Genomic DNA, 23,932 nt, shown 5'->3' with positions numbered 1-23,932 from the left:
AAACATTTGTGGTTAGAAATATAAGGATGTCTCAATGAGACGTGTTGGTTTTGGCTGGTTATTCGTGCTCCCGCATTAGAAGAAGAACGCTGCTGTGTGCTTTTTTTCTCTGAAGCCTGAGGTCATTTAGTTCTGTGTAGCACCCTTTTATTCCACACGCTGACATCACAGGTTACACATTGAAAAGCTCACCAGTGCTGCTGCAACACTGCCTTCTTCCTTCTGCCCAGTTATTGGTGTAACATTAAACTAGTTCCTGATAAATACTCAGGACTGCAACATTAATATGTTATTAAAACATATCTAACAGCCATTTGTTAGATGATAAACCAACCAATAGGACCTTAGGCTGTATTCAAGCATGTAAATGATTCCTGTGTTGGCAATATAGTTCAATTCAGTTCAATAATTAATATATATCTTCACGAATATTATTAATTTGGCACAAAGCACAATATAAAATAACTGTCATTTCACCTAAATGCAACGATGTAACAACACAGAAAATATCGTTGAAGATTTCTGCCAATATAATGGATATATGGTTAAATGATTATGTATAGTTTAAGGATTCTGTGTGTATTAGTCTAATACTTTATTATAGTGGTCTTGACCTTACAATATAAAGCGACTCAAGGCAACTGTTTTTGTGATTTGGTCCTGTATGAATAAAAGTGAACTGAATTATATCAAAATGTAAATTTAAGAGGTGGCAGCACGGTGGCACGGTGGTTAGTACTGTTGCCGCACAGCAAGAAGGTCCTGAGTTCAATTCCACCATCAGGCCGGGGTCTTTCTGTGTGGAGTTTGCATGTTCTCCCTGTGTTTGCGTGGGTTCCCTCTGGGTACTCTGGCTTCCTCCCACCGTCCAAAGACATGCAGCTTGTGGGGATAGGTTAATTGGATAATCTATATTGCCAAAATTATTTTATTCAGCTACTCACAGAATAGAATACTGACATATCAAAAGAAATATAGCAAAAAATATCTTTCCTGAAATTATGATCCCAATATGATGGGTAATCCCCGTACACTGAATTTCTTTTGTACAAAAAATATTGTTGATGAACATGGGTATCTTTGAAGCAGACGTCTGTATAGAAAATTCTAGAAGAAGATGAGTTTGGGAGGAGCCCAATCTTTTAACGAATGCTCGCTTGCACTTGGAGACAGTTTACAGTAAACCAAATCTTCATTGATGTTGTTGAAGCAGTGGAGTGTAAAACAACAGAGCACATTCAGTATGTGGTTTGGCAAAGACGTGCAGCTGTAAAGGAGTTTGTGTTGCGGAGGAAAGAAGGCTTTAGGGGTGAGGGGGGTTCATCCTGTGAGACCAGCACAGGTGGTTAGGAGGGGGGTTGGTGTAATGGAGGGAGGGAATGGGGCTGCTGTGGGCGTGGAAGTGCAGTAATGTGCCCACTTCCTGCATCAAGCCCCTGCGCAGCACTGTAAAAACCATGAGGTTACAACAAGATCAGCACAATTTGCTGCTCTTGGCCTTTTTTTTTTTCAGTTAACAGCAGGCAGTCATGGCTGACTTTTTTTCTAATCATAAAAGGGAGGCGAAAAAAGAGAAAGATGAAGTTATACAGCGAGAGAAACCTGAAAATTGACACGATGAAACTGAAAACGTGATGTTCACCCTATGGACGCTGCTTCCACTAATAATAAAGTAATTGAGTTCTTTTACTCCAGTTTATTTATTTATATTTATAGCACAAAATCCAACAACAGTCACTTCAAGGCACTTTATATTGTAAAGACCCTACAGTAATACAGAGACGCACCAGCAATCAGATGACCCCCTATGAGCAAGTGCTTGGCGAGAGTGAGAAGGAAGAATTCCCATTTAACAGGAAATTCCCTCAGAACAGAACCAGGTTCAGGAAAGGGTAGCCATCTGCCGCAGCCGTTTGGGGTCAAGGGAAGGAAGACAGGACAAAAGACACACCATGGAAGAGAGCTAGAAATTACAGTAATAACAACAACAAGTAGAAGATGTAGGTAGTTTTTCCTTTTTATGTATTATGCAGACTAATATTTCTCTCACTCTCTCTCTTTTTTTTACAATATAGTATTTGTCTGACAGCTTTGAGTTACTCGTAGCTTTACAAGTCAAAATGTGTTGATTTTTACCTTTTTCCGATAACCAGAAAGATTAAATGTTTTTGTTATGGGTTCATTTTAGAGATGTGTTCATTTCACAGGGCAGCCAGGCTACAACACATACAAACTTATGATGTTAGTAAGGTTAGGTTTGATTTAGGTTAAACTGGATAGTTCTTTTTCTTGTTCCTTTCCTAGTGTATTGTCATTTACATTCTGTTATAATACTGATTGTTCATCTTAAAAGGGCCAACGTTTAAAAATATGGTAAATAAGTCAAAAACTCAGTTTTCAATATTCTTTACCAAGTTTTTAACACGTGTGATGTCATACAGCACCGACATCCCAAAAATGAATCATCTCAGGCACAGCAGCCCCACCCACCTGCTGTTCTGACTTTCTCTTTATGAGTCTCTACAAGCTAGTCTGAAGAACGTTTCAACCCAAATTTCTTTGGCTTGAAAGATTAATTACATTAATATCAGAGGTGGTAAAATAATTTGCTTTAGACTGGGGATGAACTGCAGGGCTGCACCAAAGCCCAGTGTAAGATAAAGGATGATTTACAACTATGAATCATGCAAAGCAAACCTGGTGGAGTAATAAAATATAAATATAAAATAAGAAAACATGCTAAAATTTCTTTTGTTTACTAACTGTTCTGATTTTGTAATTTAAAAAAAAACAATGCAAAAATCATTATCACTCCCTACTTGTGACACAATATAATCCAGGGTAACTAGAGGAAATGACCTCAAAGTAAGCGGATGTCGACATCTGATAGTCTGCCGTTCCTCGTTGTTGAAAAGTTAAAAACATATATATAGTCTAAAAAATAGTCTATGCGACATCCAGAAAAGTTAAATAATGGCAAAAAAAAAAATTTCCACACGAGTATAAGCTCTGGTTAGTCTGTTCTCCAAGCCTCAGCATCAATGACCCAAATTAATTGTAAACCAGCAAGGGAAACCAGAAGTGGGTATGATTTGAGTTCACGGTCAGTTCAGTGGTTGTCCACTTGTGTCTCCCCATGGTCTACAGTGAGTAAGCAGGCACCAGCTGTATACCTGCAGCAGTCACATGCTCCTGCCTGCAGTCCACCAGCCAGACTCCGTCATTAAGGACAGATGGCAAAAGGTCAGCCAGCCAGAGCTGTTCCACGGTTGAGTCACAACACAACATCATCTTCATCAGTTCATCAGCATGTCAACACAACACAACACACATTAAATGCTTCCCCACAGATTAAAAAAATGGATATTATTCTTAATAAGAATATGTTCCTCTGTTACTGGAAAGAGTTCATTTCGATGGTCAGACGTCACATAAATTTGTCTTGACTGGTTTCTTGCAGTCATGCAGTTTTGAAGCAACCATACCAGCTTGATTGTGTGCGATATACGTGTGAGTGTCTACGTGCCTAGAGCTTTTTGGTGTAAAAAAAAAATTCACTGTAATTCCTTTTACAGTTAATATCGATGTATATAGCAATATGAATCAAATGACTGTTTCTGCGCAGCGCAAAGGTTCCTTTTTACTCCTGACACGTGAAAATATGAGTTCAGTATGAGTTTGTTAATAAGGATTTTTAATTTTTTTAGTTTTTAATTTATATATTTTTTTAGCATTAATTTGTTGAGCATATCAACAGTATATGCTGTTCTCTTTCTATTTGTATTAAATTACTGTAAATTATGATTTTTAAAAACTTTTTTAATTGAGTTGGTCAACACTTTGTGCCATCTTCTAGTTGCACACATTTATGTGAAATGCTGCGTGTTCGTGTGTTACTTAAATTTTTAGTCTAATTTCATATTGACATATTTTCTTTGGTGCTCCTGTGTCTTCTCCTGACTAATCCTGGTCAGATGTTCAGTCCTTTTGTCTTTATTGAATATCATTATTTTACGCAATGACTAGAGAATAATAATATAAATTAAACGACATCCTGGCGGCTTTTCAGTTCTGCAGATGTTTCTTTCCAGCTTTTCAGAGGTTAAGTGAGAGGCAAAACTCAGGGGAGCCCTAATGGAGACAGTGCTGCACGTTTTTAAAGTTACATAGATTTTCCCAGGAAAAGCAGAGAAGATGTCTGAGAAACAAAAGTAGAGGACAGAGTAACTGTGGGATAGTGAGAGCAGCTGAATGAAAGGCTGTACAACAGTTAGCAATTTAGATGGAATATAGTAACAAATTGGCTAATCTCTCGTTCTCTGCTCTGTGCACAATCATTATCATATTTATGTGACAAACACACTTGGCCATGCTAAGAAAAAAAAGTTTTCCCAATTGATGTGAACGTGAAAGTGAAAAATTTCACAGGCACGGTGCCTTTAACTCTTACAGCCAGGACATTACCATTTAACACAGCCAGTGGGTTTTAGCAGCTGTGTGATGGCAGCAATGTGACTCTGGTTAGTTTGTAATGTGACATTATCAAAGAGTCAGAAATCCTCTTCTTCCCATCAGTTGGCCAGGGTTTGCTCGATTTGGCACGTTATTCGAAGATCTCAGAACTATTATATATGATTGCAGCTAATGAGTAGTTTTACTATCAGTACAGTTGTATTATTTTATTAAAATTAAAAAGCAATAGGAATTAGTGTTTGTTAAATGAAATTATATAATATGAAATGTTTAATAGTAAAACCAGATAAAATAATGAAATAATGAAGGATGCAATATAAAAATGCTGTGCTGGTGACATAAAACCACTGCAGTATAAAAACAAACATTTTAATGATGTGAAGCAAAACAGAAAATTCTGAATCAAGATTTTTTTAAAATTTTAAACATTGTAAAACATGTATTGTGGAAATGGGGGTGAACCAATTTTTGCAGTATTTGTCATGCAGATTATTATCTACCTGTTGGCAAAAGGGGTGAAATTTTGCAATTTTACTGAATTTGCGCAGCATGATGAAGAGCTGAAAGACTCTTCTTAAAGATGTTTTTTTCCTGGCACAAATGAAAGCACAGCAAGAGCAGAACAAACATAAAACCTGGAGTGATTATTAAATAGCCAAACCAAAGGCTGAAAATCCATATACTTTAATTAATTATTAAATATTTGAGGAAACTGCTTACTTTAAAAAAAAAAAAAAAAAAAAACTCTGTGAGCTGCTATTATTTTCTCAGCATTAGTAAAATAGGGATTTCATGTAGTTTACGTAACCGAGGTTTTACATCAGTCAGGCAAAAAAAAAAAAAGTAATATATGATTTGTTTGTGTACTTTGCCCTGTGAGACCCAACCCATCAAAAAATAGCCAGAAAATTCAGATTTTGGGGAACTGAGATGTTTATTAACCCTTATAACAAAATCCACAAAATTTTTGCTATATCATGTTGTGTATGATATATTTTTGTTATATATTTATTATATATTTTTTGTATCGTTTTGATACATCGGATGTTTTTAGCAACTTTTTGTTAACAACAATGTTAATTTTAGACAAAAAAAATTAATTTTGTCCTTAACATTTTGGAATTATGATGAGATAGAGGTCTCAGAAATTCATGTATCAAATATGATACAAAGGGGATTATAGGGTTAAGCGCTTTGCCCAAATAGTAATGAAATGAAATATCAAAAGTTCATTTGTTCATCACCTAAAGGTTTTCCTGTTTGTGGTTTAATTTGTAAGAGTACACTTTCTTTTACTTTGATTTTTGCAATAAATTTTGTTTATTATTATAAATCCTGAAAAACTAAACTTGTGCTTAATTAACAGATTTCTTGATTTCTCTTGAATTTTCTCGTATTAAAACAGTTTTTTTTTGCAACATTCTAAAAAAAGCTTTCTTGTAAATGTGCCATTGTGTCCAACATTTTGTGAATAGTCTCTGTTTCTGTAATCTTTGTATCTGAAGTGTGTGTGACGTGACAATGGTGCACATGTTTGCGTAGAAAGAAAAAATGAGTAATTGTGGATGATAGGAGGGTCTGTCTTCATGCTGCAGGGACGCCCTCCCCACGCTCCACCAACCTGCCAATCATCTCTCTGACCTCGCACCTTTCTAACTGATAGTGATGTAGATGTGTCCGTCTGCTGCTCGTGGATAAATGATCACTAATCAGCCAAAGAAGATGAAGGACAATTTTGTAAGTAGAACTGTTACCATACACGCTCACCTTTTGGTTTTATATGTCAAAACATGATTTTCTGCTGGCAGGAAGGCTGTTTTTTCCTGTTGTGGTTAAGCTGCTGAAGCCGAGGCAAACATTTGTCATAGTGATACACACAAAAACAAAACTTCAGGCGGAGCTGTTTTGTAGTTGTTTATGTTTACTTCCTACCTTTTTTATATTCAATAGATCATTTAGAGTCTCAAAAGCAAAAAGAAACACAACAAAAACATACGTCTAGCCCTTGAACACAGAGTTTTTGGACTCAAAAACCGAAAACCTTGCTTTAAATCAGACCATTCAGAAAGGCTTACGAACTGCCTTGACGTTCTCAAACAAGAAAACCACACGGTTCAAAACTAATAAATTCTTTACAATGGTCATATTTCCATTTATAACAAACTATTGCAAAGGAAATGCAGCTTCCTTCTCTGACTTCCTTTGCAGGTGGTAGAGTAGCAGCTGTAGAAGATTTAATATTCAGTGATAATTAATCCAACTTTTTCTCCTGTGCTGGAGTCGGTCTTTCAACGATCGTTATGATCACTCCGGTTATAAAATAAGTCAAAGAAACCTCTACTTTAACCTTGTTCTCGCAAATTTGATTTATGTCCAATTTCCCTCTCAATATATGCTTGTTAGAAGGGAAACGGTAACTCTGAAGTGACATGTTGCAGCTCTCACGTGCTTTGCGTATGAACATAAAGACGGAACAATTATGCCAGTTTTTCTTCACAATCTTCAAGCAAATGCAAAGGTGTTCTTTGAGTGTCATTGGTTAGTGTAAATGGTGGCATTAAAGCTGCTATAGTAATAGTACAGACTGTCAGAGGGCTCAGCCCAGACCACGTGGAGCTCTGGCATCTGTTTCACACCCTGAGAATACTTTTACTTTTGGCAGCAGTGACATGCTTCCCTGGCCTGGACCTCCTGCTGTAAATCATTTGACGATGAAAATCTAGCTAAAATAAGTGTACTCTGTATCCTTAGTACTACTTCCTTATGTTTCTATAGCACAACATACCTAACCCCAAACTACGTCCTATATCGACATACCGCCAAATTGGGTGGTAGTTCGCAGCCATCACTCTGTATGACTGGGTGAATGAGGCAATGCTGGATAAATCTTTTTTTTTTACAAATTCCAGCCACTGAGGCATTATTACCTGCAAGATATGATGCAGTAGTTAGTCCTGTCCTTTGCAGAAAAACACAAGCCACGCCAGGTTTGAACCTTGTTCAAACTCCAGCTTGGGTTGCAGTTCAAAGATATGCATGTCATTCAGTAATTCTAAACTGGCCATGGATGTGAGGTACGCAAAGTACTAGTAAAAACTGAGTGGCTCAAAAGAATAGAAAAGTGCTATACCCTAACCCTCTACTAATGTCATTCTGTACTCTAATGGCTGAAGTCTTAGCATTCAGAAAAGAGAAAGTAAAGATAACTGACAGACATGAAAAACATATTTTCTTAGGATTTTTTCTTTTCTTTTGTTGTGTGTGTGTGTGTGTGTGTGACTTTATTTCAGACAGCTTAAGTTATCGTTAGTGATTTTTAAAAGATGGCTATATATTGTGGTTTTGTTAGTGTGTTTTCCCCACGGTAGCCTGATATATACCAATTGGAAGGTCGGTGGATCGATCATATTCTTGGGTCAGACACTGAACCCCGAGTCTCTTGCGAGATCCATCCATAAGAGTTTGAGTTTCTATGTGAATATTAGAAAGCACTTAGGCATGGATAAACACACTTTATGTAACTAGCTGAATGAGACGTGCACTATAAAGCAATTCTCAACTGTAAAAGTACCATATATACTTTTGAACCTTACGCTACTCTGTAACAAACAGTGCCGAGGTCACATCTGGATCTAACACAATTAGATTAGCTTCCTTACCCCTCTACAATGCACTTCTGACTCAGCAGATGTTTCACAGCAGGCATTTTGACTTGTCACAGCAGTTCAAGGCGCAGTTGTGCATTTACTACTACGCTACATTAAAACTAAAGGCGCTCCTTTCAGCTGGATTTGTTCCAAAGTCCTAAATGTGTGCCACCATGTTCCCTGTAGGTCCAAATGTCTAGCATGCAAAAAGGAGGAAGACTAATACAAACTGAACTGCACAATCTTTGCAAAGGTCAAGTGTCATAAAATGAGCTACAGCTGAAACAGCTTCAAGGATACATCAGTGCTATTTCACAGGGTTTTAACCTAATGTAAAATTGGGATGGTGCTTTTTTCCTCAACTGCAGCAACACGTTTCCAGCCCTAACTCTAAACCTGACCGTGTTACCCCAACCAGAGACCCTTCCAACACTATTTGGAAAATCCATGCACTAAATCTAAATTGCAGTTCATCCTTAATATGGGAAAACATGTCATAACAATTGATATTTTAGCTGCCATAGCCAGTTCTAATCCAGATACAAAGTTTTGTCATGCATGTGTTTTAGAAAGCAGTAGTAATCCCAGCATGTAATTCACACATGACCCATGTCTGGGCTTTAAGTGCCACAACTTGCTGCCTAGGTTTGTGTGAGGCCCCTCTGAAGTATCTGCACTCAACTGTACAGCCCTGTCTGCTTCCAGTGATGCACCTCCCCATCCCCAGCCTGGCACTACGAGTGAAAGAGGCTATTGTTCCTAACATTCTGAGGCATGTAGCATGCACTTATGACACCAAGTGGGAGAAATTGTTCCCATTATACCCCTGGAATGTCTTTGAATCAATCAAGTTTGTATGAATACATGCTGCTCTTTAGCAGTTACAAAGAAATGGTGCCTATTAAATGGTGAAATTAACAAAAGGCAACTTTTTCTGTGCAAAAACTATTATAAAGAAAACAGTAGTGCAACTTTTGAATCAAAAGCAAAACGCTGTTTAATCTCCCTCTTCATGGACCATTTTTCATCCATACCCTGACCTGGAGCAAAGACCACATTCAGATATTCTGAATTAAGATGACTGGTAACATTGTACAAGAAAACAATTGATATTTGGGCATTCTTTCTCCTGAATTCCCTCCTTTTCTTACTAAGCTTTAGTGATGTGTATCAAAGCACAGCTGGGAAAATTTGCTGCTCCGCTCATGGATATTTCTGTGAAGATGTAATTGTTTCTTTTTTTTAGTAGTATGGCTGTGCAGTGGAATTCAAAACAGAAAGTAGAGTTCTCAGTTTTCTCAGGCAGATCATTTATTCTTCACATACCATAAGGCTCTGAATCCTCAAAACAGAGCATTCTTGGCTTTGACCTGCATGAGAACGTTTGATTCTGCTAGTGGTGCAAAAAACAATAAGAACAGCAAAACCGTTTCAAAAGAATCTTAGGACACTTCACTACAGTTACTCAAAGACTACGTTCACACTGCAGGTGAAAGCGGATCAAATCCAACTTTTTTGACCCGATCCGATATTTTCAAATCCGACCCAGGTCACTTTCGTGTGTGGTACTGAATCCGATACATATCTGACGTTTTAGAAAGCGACTGCTGTTTGAATGGTCATGTCGCATTAAATCCGTCTTTTACGTCACTGACACAAGACAGACCCCAATTATCAGCGCCGGAGAAGCACCCGAGAAGACATCGTGAATGCTTCCTGGCCATCCAGTGTAACTGTTGGGAAGACAACGTTGGAGAAACGTGAACATTTTATTTATACAGTATAATCTGCAGATTCTGACAGAAATCTGCAACTATCCTTTGAAGCACCGCTCCTCTCTAAAACAGCAATAAGGATCATTATTAAGCCATATATAAAAAACAAAATAACTTTATAACTTAAAGCAAAATTGGGAAACGTAAAGTCCGAAACAAGTCTTTATATTAAGGGCCATCAGTCAAACAATACTGTTTGGTCTGGGTCTAAACAGAGGCGTTGTGTGTGACATCTTCTTTTCCGCATGCGGGCCGCTTTGAGGGTTCACACTAGAGCGCGTTTGCTGTCACATTTTATTTGTAGTGTGAACAAGCAGACAAAAAAATCGGATTTGATCAAAAAATCGGAATTGAGCATTAAGACCTGCAGTGTGAACGTAGCCAAAGTGTAAACCAAGAGCACTATGCAGGGGTCATGAAATACAGCTCTATTTCCGTCAGCAGGCTATTTTTAACCCTGCTGTATCATGTATCCCTTCTTGCCATTTTGTTCCTTTGTTGAGTTGGGAGGGATAGCATGGCAGGCTAGGTAAGGTAGAACCTCTGTTAGTGTGTGTGTGAGAGAGAGATGTGATCTGTTGCACGGGTTGAAAATGTTCTGTCACTAACTCATTAGCCCGATCTGCCTATGTTGGTACTTACTGCTTTCACTGCATCTGCATTTGTGGTCTTTGATAGGATCCAGATGTCTGTCTGGAACACAATATGGTCCTTGTACAAGCTTTACACACGGCCATACATATAGCAAATAGAAGAAATACTGAAGAGCAACCCATATAATGTGTCAGTTTAATTCATTTATAAATGCTTCAAAAGTTACCAACTCACTCATGTGTAATGCTGAGTGCATTATTGGTGGCAGTCTAGGCCTATTGTATTGGTAACTCACCGAGGGGTCAGGGTCACCTAATTCAGCCCTACCAGACAAACCTTATCAAAAAAGAAAGTTTTAATCTTAATCTTAAAAGTAGAGAGGGTGTCTATCTCTCCCATAACCAAACTGGGAGCTGGTTCCACAGAAAAGGGGCCAGAAAGCTGAAGGCTCTGTCTCTACTTCTAAATACCCTAAGAACCAGCAGTCGGAGAGCATAATGCTCTATTGGCATGATATGGGACTATGAGGTATATAAGATAAGATTTATCCAAACTTTAAATTCAGCTCTGAATTTAAAAGAGAGCCAATGAAGAGAAGCTAATATGGGAGAAATATCATCTCTCATAGGGTTCACTGTCAGAGACCCTAAGAAAATCATCCGTAACCTTCTCTAGTGCTGTTTCTGAATGGTGATAAATTCTGAATCCTGACTAAAACTCTTGAAATAAACCATTTGCAGATCATTTAGCTGTTTTATAACTACTCTTTCAAGAAGGAGGAGGAAGGAAGGTTAAAGATTGGCATATAATTAGCTAAGAAATCCAGTCAGAACTGAGATTATCTGCTTGTTTGTCCTCTAATTAAGGCTTGTCAGATCTAATATAATGATGGTTGTTAATTGTAAACCCACTACAGAGCAAACAGGAACTCCTTGTTGTATCCAACTCTTAATACTCTATTTTTAAATGTTTTCTCTTGATAAAAACAGTCTACAGCACACTGGCAGCATTTGTGAATAGCTGTTCTGTAAATGGTGACATTGCATTGATGTACAGGCAAAGCACTGAGACAAATAAAAACTGAAAAATGTTGTTAAAGGGTTGATAAAAAAAAAGTAGTAGTAGTAAGTGATCAGGGCTTCTCCCTGAGTTAAAAGCCTGCAGGCTTGCCTGCTTTGGTTTCAGTTATGATCCTTCTATCTTCTCCTTTTTGCTCTGATTTTTCTGCTGTTAAGAATGTGGCAGGGGAATGTGCGTGGGATGGGGTAACAGAGGGGAGCTCAGGAATTCCCACTGACTTGGTTCATCTTGTATTAGCTATGCTTCTTGGGCTGTTGTGTTTGTTTTGTTTGTGAAATCCAGCGCTCTCGCCACCATGCAAACGTTCCTTGTTTTTTAAGCACCACGGACCTGGAGATGTTGCATGATGTGGCTTCTTGGTTAACAGTGCTGCACTACTGAGTTCATTCATCTCGAGGGCCCCTTTCTTTCTTTTATTTTTAGCCAAAATCCATCAGGCCTGACAAGTTGAGGGCAGCACTCCAGGTCTCTTCCACAAACTAAGTCTTCTCCTCCCCTCTTAGGAAAAATGCTCTGGACAGCCCTGCTCCAAGGTTGGGCTTTTGTTGAGTCATGTGAGATCGTGTACACAGAAACACACAAGAGGTGGGGCTGAACATGGAGGGGGGCTTTGGAGAGTTGAAGCCAGGGGCAGCAGGAGAAGCTAAAATCTGATCACAGGCCACCAGACAGCAGAATATGCTGGAGCTAGCTTTGTATAAGGTAATGTCTAGCGAGTGTGTTGGGGTGCGACAAGTGCACAGATTTATTTTAATACACAGCTGGCCCTGCCAGCGGGGGGAGGGGTGTTGAGTCTGCCAGCTTATCCCAGGACCACTGTCACACTTTGGACAAGACAGGACATTTTAGTAGGCAAACCCAGCACTGGCAACAAAAACACAGTGAAAAGAGGCAAGTTTGAGGCAGAGTTTGACCTTTTAATCTGCATGATCAGACTGGATTGCTTTTACCATGTGCCGAATGCTCTTTGCACTTGTTCTTCTTCGCACAGCTAGAATAGCCCCTGTATCAGATGTCATTGTGTTCACTGCACTACAGGAAGGTCTGTATTTGGTGCTAATGTCATTACTGATTGTGCGTATAGTTCAAATTGCTTATCATTTCCCTTTGTCAATTTTCCTGATCATTTTTTGCATGAAAAAAAGTATATAGGGTTTATATAAAAGATAAACACATCCATGTCACCCATTTGTTTCTGGAACCTGCATAGTGAAACCATAGTGTTATGTTTTTGGAAACACCATGTTGGTCTGTTGGAGCTAGAAGTTACCATATTTTGACAGGGTAGTGAGCTGGATTAAAAAACTGTACTGTTCCAATGCGCACATATACAGTGGGGGAAATAATCATTGATCCCCTTTTTTTGCTCACTTACACAGAAATAAGCACTCTTTAATTTTTATGTTAAAGAGGAGAGACAGGATATGAAAACAGAAATCCAGAAAAAAAAGCACATTACATAAAAGGTATACATTAATTTGCATGTCATGAAGTGAAATAATATTTGAATATTTGAATAATATTTTTCCATTCCCACAATTTAGCCATGGACGCACAGATTACAATCAATCAATCAATCAATCAATCAATCACAGCTCTCAAAGGACATCATGCACAATATACAATCGGCTACAAGAAGCAAGAAGCTTGGTACGAATTATAACATGACTTTCAATCATCCTCAGTTTAGAGGTCGAGCCGAGAGCCGAGATCTTCTGTTTCGCTGTGTTAATTTCTTTGTTCAGCAGGAGATCAAAAAAAATTATTTCCTTTTCTACAATTCGTGCAAAGGAACAGTCACCAAAACTGAAGCACCACGTTCTTGGGTGCTCTGTACCTCAGGGCATGTGATCTGAGTAACAGTGTTCTAGCAAAGCATTAGCAGCTAGTTCCTAAAGTTCTTTGGTTTTTGATCAGAAACCTACAACACAAATGGGATTCCCATTTCCTAACAGCCTCAGCTTTAAAAAAGGGGTTTCGGGGATAAGAATTTAAAGCACCACTGTGTCTCAGAGCTTGCAGAGGTGCTACTGTTGCTCCGGTGTTTTAAACAAGTCAAAAGAACAGGCATACCTATTATGCAGCAATATTGCATCTAAGGTAATTTTGAAGTTGAATTGTCACTGGATGCTTCTATCAGGTTGACTTAATGTTTGGTAGCTGGGACAGTACATTTATAGATTAACTTCCTTCCTGTGCACTATTACCTTAACAGGAAGAGGCCCTGGCTTTTTACTTAGTAGGTATTATCTGATGTGGATGGATTTAAAGTGTTTAGAGGACATTCGGTGGGTTAATAAAAATCTGCATTGCTCTCACTGGATATAAATCAGCACAGTCTGTCTTTGGAAGGATGTCAGAAACAAGGCTGCAATTCATTCCAGCCCACCTTGAGCAACAAAGGTCACTCAAGAGGAGAGTTAATGAGCAAACTCACAGTGCAACTTTAAGGAGTCCTGAGCAAGATTTTTATTTAAATTCGATTACTGACTGTCGTATCCTTAAGTTGTCATATGGTGTTTTTTGTGAGTTTTTTTGTTGGGGGTTTTTTTGCCTTTGAAAACCCGAGCAAGTTACAAGTGGAGCATTTAGAAACTTGGTGGGCTGTCAATAATTGTTGAATCATTAATATGACTCTGAGGCATAAGCTGCAATTAATGATTAATTTCATAGCTGAATAATTAGTTGTTGTTTTTTAATAGCAAAACCTAACATTTAAGAAGGTGTAGTACATTTATACCTAATAAACTGCATAAACACTTATTTAGATTTGAATATTATAATGGTATGTGGTAGATGATTACATAGTTAGGTATGTACCCACTCATGTCTCTAGAATGGTTTAGTCCCAAAATTTACGGTACGTCACAGTAACAAGTGCAGCAGAGAACAGTAGAGAACTTTAAAAATTTACGAAAATACGAAAAAGGTTTTTCGTATTTTATAGTGCACCCCTGTGACCGGGGCCTGTGATGTCAACCCACACTGTCAATTCTGTTCATAGAAAATTTAAACAAAGAAGGCATGACAGTAACTCCAACATCAGCGCATGTTCATGCTGATAGACCACCAGCTATGGAGCTTTTCTCTTCAGTGTGATTATTTCATTTGCTTTTTCCTCTTTCTGCTGTAGATTGCTCAGCTATGTGAACAAATATCTTTATCAAAGTTCACTGATGAAATCTGTTCATAATAAGTTTATATTGCGCTATAGGGAAGATAAGGCACTGCTTCAAATCAACATTGTAAAATTCCCAGTTATCTAAAATGGAAATTGACTCTCTGAAGGGAAATGGTTCTTCAGAGTTGGGGAAAGAATGTTGTTTTCTTCTAAACTATTGATGCATACAAATCCCAAATTCCAACTGTGTTGTCAAGACTATAGGCTGAGAGGATGGCTCTGGAAGCTTTAGCATGTGTTTGTGCTTTGACCATGGAAATAATGGGAACAACAGAGATGGAAAAAAAAGCAGAATTTATTTTCTGTAAAGTAAAGTTTACTTACCTTCTGACACAGAATGGAAAACGAGCCCTCTGAAAAATATTCTGTAACGTGGTGAAAGTTGGGGTCATTGTTCTGTCAGTTCATTTCTGTACTGCAGGCCTGGCTCTGAGGACCTATCACCATGGAAACCATTATGTGGGGCAACTGGCAGCAGAGCACTTTACAGATCTCCTTGGAATATATTACTAGATGCAAAGGCCCAACTCTTCTCACCTTCAGCCTCATGTTATTGTCTCTGAGCTAGTTTACTTCAGGCAGTTTTCTCAGGATTTCAGCCCTTGAACTCAAGAATATTCAACCTTTAGACCTTCTCCACACAGAGATACCAAAACAATAACTAAGATGCTCAGGCTGGAAATCTCAGATAAACAGACGTGATAATGGTAAGGTTCCAGTGCCCCTGAATTTTCTATTTTAATATAGGAAAAACTTAATTACAATGAGTCATTTTGTTGACTCGTTCAAACCTTACCAGCTTCAATTTCAGCTGTGTTCAGACAAACCATTTGCACCATGGAGCTACAGTTTAGATACAGTCCTCATGGACATGAATGTCATGGTAATCCTGGGCTTTTTGTTTTGTGATTTCTTTTAACTGGGGGTTTTTTTCAGGGCGGAATAACCATACAACGCGTATTACTTTAAACAGCAAGAATTGGGTGCACAAGTTTGAATTTATTTTGGATTTTCTCAAATCCAACCAGGGTCAAAGCCCCCAAATGATCCCGACATTCATGCCCATGATGAGTGTATGTAAACAACCCGAACCATATACTGTTCTTTTAGTTATGTGGCAGAAAAACAGACAAATGAGTTCACATGGAACAGTTATGCTGACACTCATTCATTAGGAAACTGAGGCTCATTCACAATGCAGTATCTCCTTCTTTTCTTCAAACTCATTCCCATTTAGTATTTTAATGGTAGCATAGGTTTCTCCAAATGGTTTAGCATAATTGTATTCTGTCATTTGGGATCACTGACCATGATACTGCTTTTTCTGTTTATAGTTTTTTGTTGTTGTTTTTTTAAAGGAGTGCAGATTTGTGTCTTACTTGAATGGGAAAACAACTTTAACTCATCTGGATGAGATGATGAGTAAAAGCTGAGGCAGATGCTTCCATAGTCAGAATCTGAATTGCTTCGGGGGCATATTAATCTGTACACTTGTAGTCAGAGGTTTACGTACACCCTGACATGTATTTATTGGTTTTACTCATTTCTTTGAACTGTTCTCTCTCCAGGATGGAATGATTATAGAGCGTACATCTTTAATGGCAGCAAGAATCGGGAGGACAGATTTGAATTGATTTTTTTCATTTTATATTTTTTTTAACAGTTCAAAGAAATCATTAAAAGCCTCAAATTACCATAACATTCATGTCCATGATGAGTGTACGTAAACTTCTAATCACAACTGACAGCCACGTCTACCTACCAGAGCTGTGGTACACAATCAAATACAAGCTCAAAAGCCAGTCAGCAGCAGCACTACAAGAGCTTTCTGAGAGAACAACCTCGTATGACTGGGGCTGTTAAAATGCTTCTGTTAGGGGACAAGAGTTGTGTACCTTCGCTTCTTCATCTGTAAACACACAAAAAGTGAATGAGCTACGCAGCAGCTGCCCCACCCCTTTTCACTGCTGGCAGCAGGGTCTGGAAATGTTGACATACAGAGCAGCCCCAGAAACCCCAGGAATCCCCCCGAGAAGACGCTGGGAAGGAGGGTGAGGTGGAGCCTTGGAATGCAGTTGGAAGAGTCAGTCACTTATTTACTAGCTGAACTTGGTGAACCCTGCCTGAGTCAGCCACTTCCACCCTGGCCAGTCTGTCCCACCTCTCCCTCCTACTTTCTTCTCTGTTTTGTTTGTTAACCTAATGCTCCTGATTTTCCCACCCCCCAACAACAACACGCCCCTTAATGACAAATGCTTTTGGCTCCTCACTGGGAGTCCTATTTGGAGGTGCTTCAAGCAGCCTAATCATGCCCTCACCTGACCCCTGTCACCCTGTTGCTCTCCCTCAGGCTGCAGAGGTTCAGGTCACAATCCCATGATGAGTAATAAAACTAATGTCAGCAGGAGTGTGAGTCAAGCAATAGTGCGTGGACTACAGCCAGGGTACAGGAAGTACCACTCGCACTTGAGCTCCATGAAAAATATTATTTAGCTTTCAGGGAATCTGACCTCACCCCTTCCTCCAAGTGTTTTCAAACAGGTTCATGTGCACAATAGACTTTTTGGCTAAAAGTCCCTATATGTATATATGAATATGTTTTTTTTAATAAAATGAAGTAATCCTTGTCTTTAGACACAGAGAAGCATCACATCATAGGAGGAGATGTTATGATTTATTGTTGACCACTGATCTAGTGAGAGAACAATAATTAACAGTATTACAGACAGGATCAGTTTAAGTCAGTTTATTTATATAGCGCTTTTCACTTTTCGGTGCTTTTCAGACATACAGTCACAAATTGCTGAACAAAAAAGCATGTTTAAAAACAGAATAAAAAAACATAACTATAACACACACACAGAGAGATACACAGGCCCACACAACTTTACTAATTCATTAAATTAAAAAAAAAAAAAACAAGTACGATAGTGGGCACAAAACAAATTTCTCTTTTTAACTGTTTACATAAGATGTAAAAGGCACAGTAAAGATGGTCTATAAAGATAATCAAAGTTAACAGCAATGTCAAGTGAATTTTGCTGGTGTGAAACCTGGGGGCACTCAAACATTAGGAGTTATATTAGAACAAAGGAAAAATGCTGATTGAATACATAATGCATATGCAATAAATGAGGGACCCATACTATCTCAGAGACTCGTAACTGACCAGCAAATCTTCCACCTGCTGTATAAATCAAATGTTTAGGATTTTTTGAAGTTAGTATTAAAACAGTAAGTGGCTTTAGAAGTTCTCCCACAAATGTTGTCCACTTCAGAAGATTATATTGGTTTGGATGTCTCAACTTGAAAATATAATATATTAGCTGAGTGTCTAGTCATGGGAAAAAGTGACATTACTAGCCTTTATTATTAATGCTGACATTGTTTTTCTAACATGAAAACAGAAATATTTCTGGGAGTTATGTCAGGAGGTTAATTTCTGAAGCAATCCATGCTAGGAACTCTGCTGTGTCATTTTTCACAACATCATCTTCATTTTTTTCCATAGTGTGCTTTTTCTGTCTGTCTGGAAGTAGAAGAGTACGAGGAATTCTGAAAAACAAAAAGTATTCAGATTTGATAGACAGATAGATCGGTAGATTGGCCTCTGGCCTCACCGGGCCCAGGTGTGTCTGAGCCCAGATGTTTACCACCCCAGAGAAATGGGCTTTAAGCTTGTCCAGCTGTTATCAGTCAGAAAAAGCTTGTGGAGCTGAGCTGATGAGAAAGATATGCACACATGGAATACACTATCCACACAAATGCTATCAAAGTTTACCCATAGGACCTTCTCCCTAATTCTCAGATAAATGTCATGAGCTGAGGGAATATCTAGATTTCAATCAAGCTGTTTGCTGAGACTTTAGCAGAGCAGTTGATTTTGCGTTATATCAAATTTAGCAAGCTAGTTCATTATCTAACACTAGCTTGGATTACAAACAAAGTATGCTGAATATTGTAAGGCAGAAAAACTTTTTACTTCTATAACTTATTCCAAGATGTGATGTTGTATTACTGTACACCAGGTTTTTCTTCTGCTTATGATATCGTGCTGATTTTTGTGGCTACTCAGTACTACGTGTTTCCCCTAAATCATTATTAAACGCTGTGATTTTACTCTGTGGCACAGAGGAGCTAGAAAAGACGCTACCTAAAATGATCAGTCCAAATCATCCTGCAAGCAAGTGAGCCTTTTGTTTCTCTTACTTTTTTGTTTTGACTTTCCACATCCCAGCAGAAAGTAGGTCACAGACGGTCCGAGGTGAAGTATGAGGCAGCAGTTTGCAGGCCGGCGCCTGTCGAGGCAGATCAGGAAGCTTGTTGCAGAGGAGACGTTAAACACACGAGTTCCTGTTTGACATCTGTTTCCATCAAACCTTGTAGACCAGTATTTAAACCCCAACCCCTCTTTCAGAGGCCTCTTTTACCTAGCCCCTTCTCCCAAGTAGGTTTGTCAGTTGAACTGCTCTGTGAGCCCTTTCCTACCCTCCCTTCCTCTAAAACCAAAAAGGATTGTGATGACGTGTCTGATGTTGATTCTGTGCCCAGAAAAACGAATTCTTGAGCGATAAAATCATGAAAGACTGGTTCTTACGCAGGCACCCCTACTAGACTGCAGACCTTCAGGGATGTAAATAGTGAGCCAGGTGTATATGGTATTTGAGGAGACGAGACAACACATTCTGACGTTTCAAAATTAAAATTGCTCAAAAAGTGCAGTTTAAATGGAAACTTGATCTGGAAGAGAAAACTGCTTGGGGAATTCTCCAAACAAGCCAACGTCACAGTAGCAAAGTTTAGGGCTGGGGCTCAGAGATGGCTCCTGTTAGTTCTTACGTCATGAAGAAACTCATTGTGAATTCTCATTGAAGGTCCATGATGAGTGTATTCAAACCTCCAGTCCTTTTCCATGTGTTCCTGCTGCAACACACCTGAATACAATTAGTAGGTCATTAGCAAGACTCAGTAGAACGTGGCTGCATGCTAGGGACGATCTGATATCCTCGTGTCGGTGTTGTTCCCTCGTCATCATAAATAATGTTGTTCCAGGTTCAACATTGCAAGTGACCAATCACCTTCTCCTGACGTCATCCGCGACCTCGAAAAAAACAAACGCCTACTTAACTTGCGAGAAGAGAAACCGCCTCTGTAAGGACAATATGTATAATGCTTACCGTTTATTAAAGGAAAGTATCCTGAAATGCAAAGAATTTAAGTTCCTGGATTGGCAGACAGAAGCGGTTTCTCTTCTCACAAGTGAAGTCGATTTTTTTAAGGCGTCACAACAATGTGATTGGTCACTCGCAATGTTGAACCTGGAACAACATTTATTATGTTGATGTGGAAACAACACCGACACGAGGATATCAGATCATCCGCATGCTGAGGTGACAATTCAGCCATTTGATTCATGATACAGCAGCTCATGAGTGAATGAACAAGTACTTTTCCAAACACTTGCATTTCTTTAAATTGACTCGAGTAGGGTTAGGGTTGCCACGTCAGCATGCAGTCAGGTGTGTTGCAGCAGGGACACACGTTGTAAAAGTTTCAGGATGCTGGCCCTCGAGGACTGCAGTTCGACACCACCGCCCTAGATTGTCTTTGAGTGAGTGACAGAGTCCAGGCAGAGAGCCAGCTGAGTGGAGGAGCTGGGGAATAGTGTCCCCATGTCACAGGTTCTAGAATCTAAGCTCCACAATAAAATGAACATGGCTCTTGATTTGACTTTATGTTACACTACAAAACATCTCTCATGAAATAACATTCCCTCTATTAAAACATGACATTTTGTTCTCCGCTTTCTGGTTAAAATAAAATCCAGAAATTGCCACTAGAAGGACAATTTGCAGAAAACCTTGTTGTCTATCAATACATCCTTTCACCAAATACCATAGAGTTAGATGAAAGCATCATTCTGCCCACATCCCTCCTCAGCACAGACAGATATCCTGCAGTCAGGCATGTGATACAGACTGATTTTTTTTTTAAATAGGTTAAACCCCTGTACATTTTCCTGTGTGGAAACAATGATTGGTAGTAGGCGCAGCCTACATTTCCACTGATTTTTTTTAGGGGTTGAAGCATCACAGTGGGTGAATCACATTTTCCACTTACTGTAAATCTTCTGGCAACTCACTGTTCTCTGTGAGTAATTTGCAAGCCGTTAGAATGTTTTGCACAAACTTATATTTCTCAAGTCAACATCAAATCTGACAGAAGCAGTAACATTAGTATTGTTATCAAGGGGTTTACTCTAAAATCCATGATGCAGACTGAGAGCAACTGCTTTCTGAGCTGCAAGTTGTGTCTCCTTAATGATTGCTTTGCAGCAAAACCAATTCAGCTAAGAGGGATGAAAAGCTTTTACTTACTCTTTGTGATTGCACACTTTAGAATCTCAGCTCTATCAGTGTGGTGCTGATCAATGTGGGGTGTGAGAAGGGAGGCTGGGTTACAGCATTTTTTGTTTTTTGCAGATTATGTGGGAGTCAGTGGGATGTCAATGGAAAAAAAGAAGAGAAAGAACTGTGTGTTTTGTTGCTTCCCAGCACTCCAGGCTGAGATCAGACTAATCAATAGCAGGGATAATGTTGAGATGAGTAGTATGACATCAATACTTGGTTCAGAGACCTATTGTGCTGCTCTCCAGCCCAGCCTGTGCTGAGTAAACAGTAGCTCCCTGGGGAGAAAGAAACTCATTGATAGGTCCCTTCAGCTGCATGCCAGTGTACATTGTTGAGCATCCCATACGAGTAATTTGCTTCTTTCCCCTGAAACTCTATCATAAGGTTCAGGCTTTGGATTTTTGGTAAAATATCTAGAGGAAGATTTGATGGATTGTGGTTATTGGTGATGGATGGGATTAGATGAAGGGTGGAGCCGATACCCTGTTAACCCTTTGACATCTAAGTTTTCATCAGCAATGTCCCCAACATAGATACTGTAGATAAATTCACTCACTTTGAACCAATACTCTGAGTATCAGTGCTCAATTTGTTGATCCCTGTGTCTGTGAAAGACCTCTGTTTGACACTGTTTTGCAAATTATCTGCATTATAATAATTTAGGATTTGTCTCATCTGCTAAGGGGCCAGTGTTTTGGCAGCAAACAGAATAGTTTGATCAAAGTTCTTACATCTTTGGAAACAAAACATAATTAATTGGTGCTAGAATAATAATAGCAAAATATGCCAGTCAGCAAATGAGACACCAACTATAAAAAAAATTCCTCTAGGTGTACCTTGTTAAAATGTAAAGCCAAGGGTCCCATTCAAGCAAATACATGTAACAACTTGAGACTTCAAGCTTTATATTATTGTTAGTATTTTAACACTGCCAATAACAAACATGTTAGCATGTTAACGTTAGCATTTCACTCAATTACAGCCACAAGTTGCTAGCATTGCTTCTCATTCTTATAACTTTTTAATGTTTTATATTCTTTAACATTGTTGTTATCATTACTCAAGAAGTAGCGTATTAAATAATACTCATTGCTTTCTTAAAAGTAATGCATTACTTAATTACTCACCAGAGACAGTTCCTTGGCAGTTCATTACGCATTACATTACATTACCTTCTCCTTGCAGTATAAGATGAGCTGAAGCGCATTGTCACATAATTACCGGGTAAAAATATAAACCTGAGGCTACAGTCCCACACGCCAACACAAATCCCTATCCTAATGAGGACTCACATATGATCTTTGTTTTTGTTTTTATGCATGAACACAAAACTGACAACAATAAGAAAAGATTAAACATCAAGGCATTTGCCATAGTGATCCTACCGGTAGAAACAGAGGCTACAAGCCTGACTTCTCATCGCTGCTTTTGTTACCTGTTGAAGATCAGGCTCTGGCTGCTGGGCCAGGGGTTGGCATGAACTCAGCTTTAAAATCACTCTGGGTTCTTGGCTAGCTTTCTGTTAGCATGCTGTCTATGCAGATGATTGCAAAGAGCCTAAATTCTGGTAGCAGTATAATCTGGTTGTTTCTGTCATCGATGCAGTTTCCAGTTTACCGTTGTGCTCTTGTCCATTTGTGCAAAAAAGTCATATCCTTATCTCCGCTCCTGTACCACACCACCATTTTCGTCCTCTTGTACATGAACTGAAAGCGAGTGCCAAGCTTAGCTGTAGACAACTTTTACCTTTGTGACGTAAGTAAGGACATAATTGTAACCATAATGTAATTACCAATCACATTACTGTGATACTTAAAAGTGTAATGTCACTACAGTTTTGCGCTACTTTGTGTTGCCCCCAACAATGCTCTTTAACAAAATTAACAAAACAAACAAAACACATTTTAAACTCGTTTATAAAGCAAAGTTTCTACCACATATAGAGAATATACAAATCTATATCTGGTAAAGCTAATCTTTAAGTATAGAGACGAACAACAGCTCCTATGCTCTGAATTTTGCACTGCAATTCAGTTAAAATAGCAAAGGTGTAAGTGATTTTGAAATCTAATCAAACACAAAAGGAATTCTCAAGTGACGTGTCAGTAGGACAGACAGACATGAGTCAAAGCCTGCTTCCATCCCCCCTCAAAGCATGCCTCGCCCCTCTCAGCGGAGTGAGGATACCGAATGTACTCGGTGGAGCTTTGAAGTGGGGCTGCTCTGCTAAGCCTCTCAATTCAGCACTTAGCACTTAACAATGCACATTTCTTTCATCTGCAAAGCCAATTAATTTATGGCATAGAGTAGAATTTCAAAGAGCGGTTGCGCACAGGGCCATATATATTTTGCAGATTTTTCACAAGAGAGTGATTTAGGATTAGCATCAGACAGTGCATCTTCTTTGTATCTGCAGATTTGCTCAAATAAACTATAGATGGTTGTAAACTCTCCATTTTTCTATCCCACTGTACAACATGTCTAATTTGTATTTGTCTTTTGTTGCATTATGCAACATTCATTAGTGAAGAATGAAAATGACCAGTCAACAGATTGCAAGTTTTTGTCTCGTCACTGGAGTTATTTATTGTATCTAGAGACAAACAGTCCCTAACAATCATTCATGCAGTTCTGAGATGTACTATTAAGATTGTGGAACATTTTCTGACTCATTCCTGGCTTCCTCCTTCATATTGTGACTCAGAGGCACAGGGTGAAAAAAACATTTCAGACACTAGAGCATTCTTTGTGCGTGTGTGTGTGCGTGCGTGC

General features: G+C 38.8%; 1 protein-coding gene and 1 long non-coding RNA gene across 4 annotated transcripts in view; one reads left to right on the top strand and one right to left on the bottom strand.

Moving 5' to 3' along the window:
- The window catches only part of bach2b (BTB and CNC homology 1, basic leucine zipper transcription factor 2b), a 92,848-nt gene that overhangs the window by 7,803 nt on the left and 61,113 nt on the right, over positions 1–23,932 (top strand). The window contains exon 2 of one of the 3 annotated variants that reach the window (XM_040027271.1): positions 6,069–6,210. The exons of 1 other annotated variant lie outside the window; for it this stretch is intronic. In XM_040027271.1, the coding sequence (XP_039883205.1) occupies positions 6,172–6,210 (39 nt within the window). In that variant the 5' untranslated portion in view covers positions 6,069–6,171. Of the gene's footprint in view, positions 1–5,518; positions 6,211–23,932 lie in introns of those variants that run through there. One more of the 3 variants, XM_040027277.1, reaches the window with a different exon arrangement.
- On the bottom strand, positions 17,403–19,918 carry LOC120730802. The gene is made up of 2 exons (XR_005695205.1): positions 18,960–19,918; positions 17,403–18,305 (listed from the first exon to the last, which is right to left on the bottom strand). It is a non-coding gene; the product is annotated as an uncharacterized LOC120730802 (long non-coding RNA).

The sequence above is a fragment of the Simochromis diagramma genome, unplaced genomic scaffold (assembly GCF_900408965.1).
Source record: "Simochromis diagramma unplaced genomic scaffold, fSimDia1.1 OVJJ01000746.1, whole genome shotgun sequence".
Lineage (NCBI taxonomy): Eukaryota > Metazoa > Chordata > Actinopteri > Cichliformes > Cichlidae > Simochromis > Simochromis diagramma.
The sequence above is the reverse complement of the archived record's forward strand: the minus strand, read 5'-3'. Positions and strand labels throughout refer to the sequence as shown.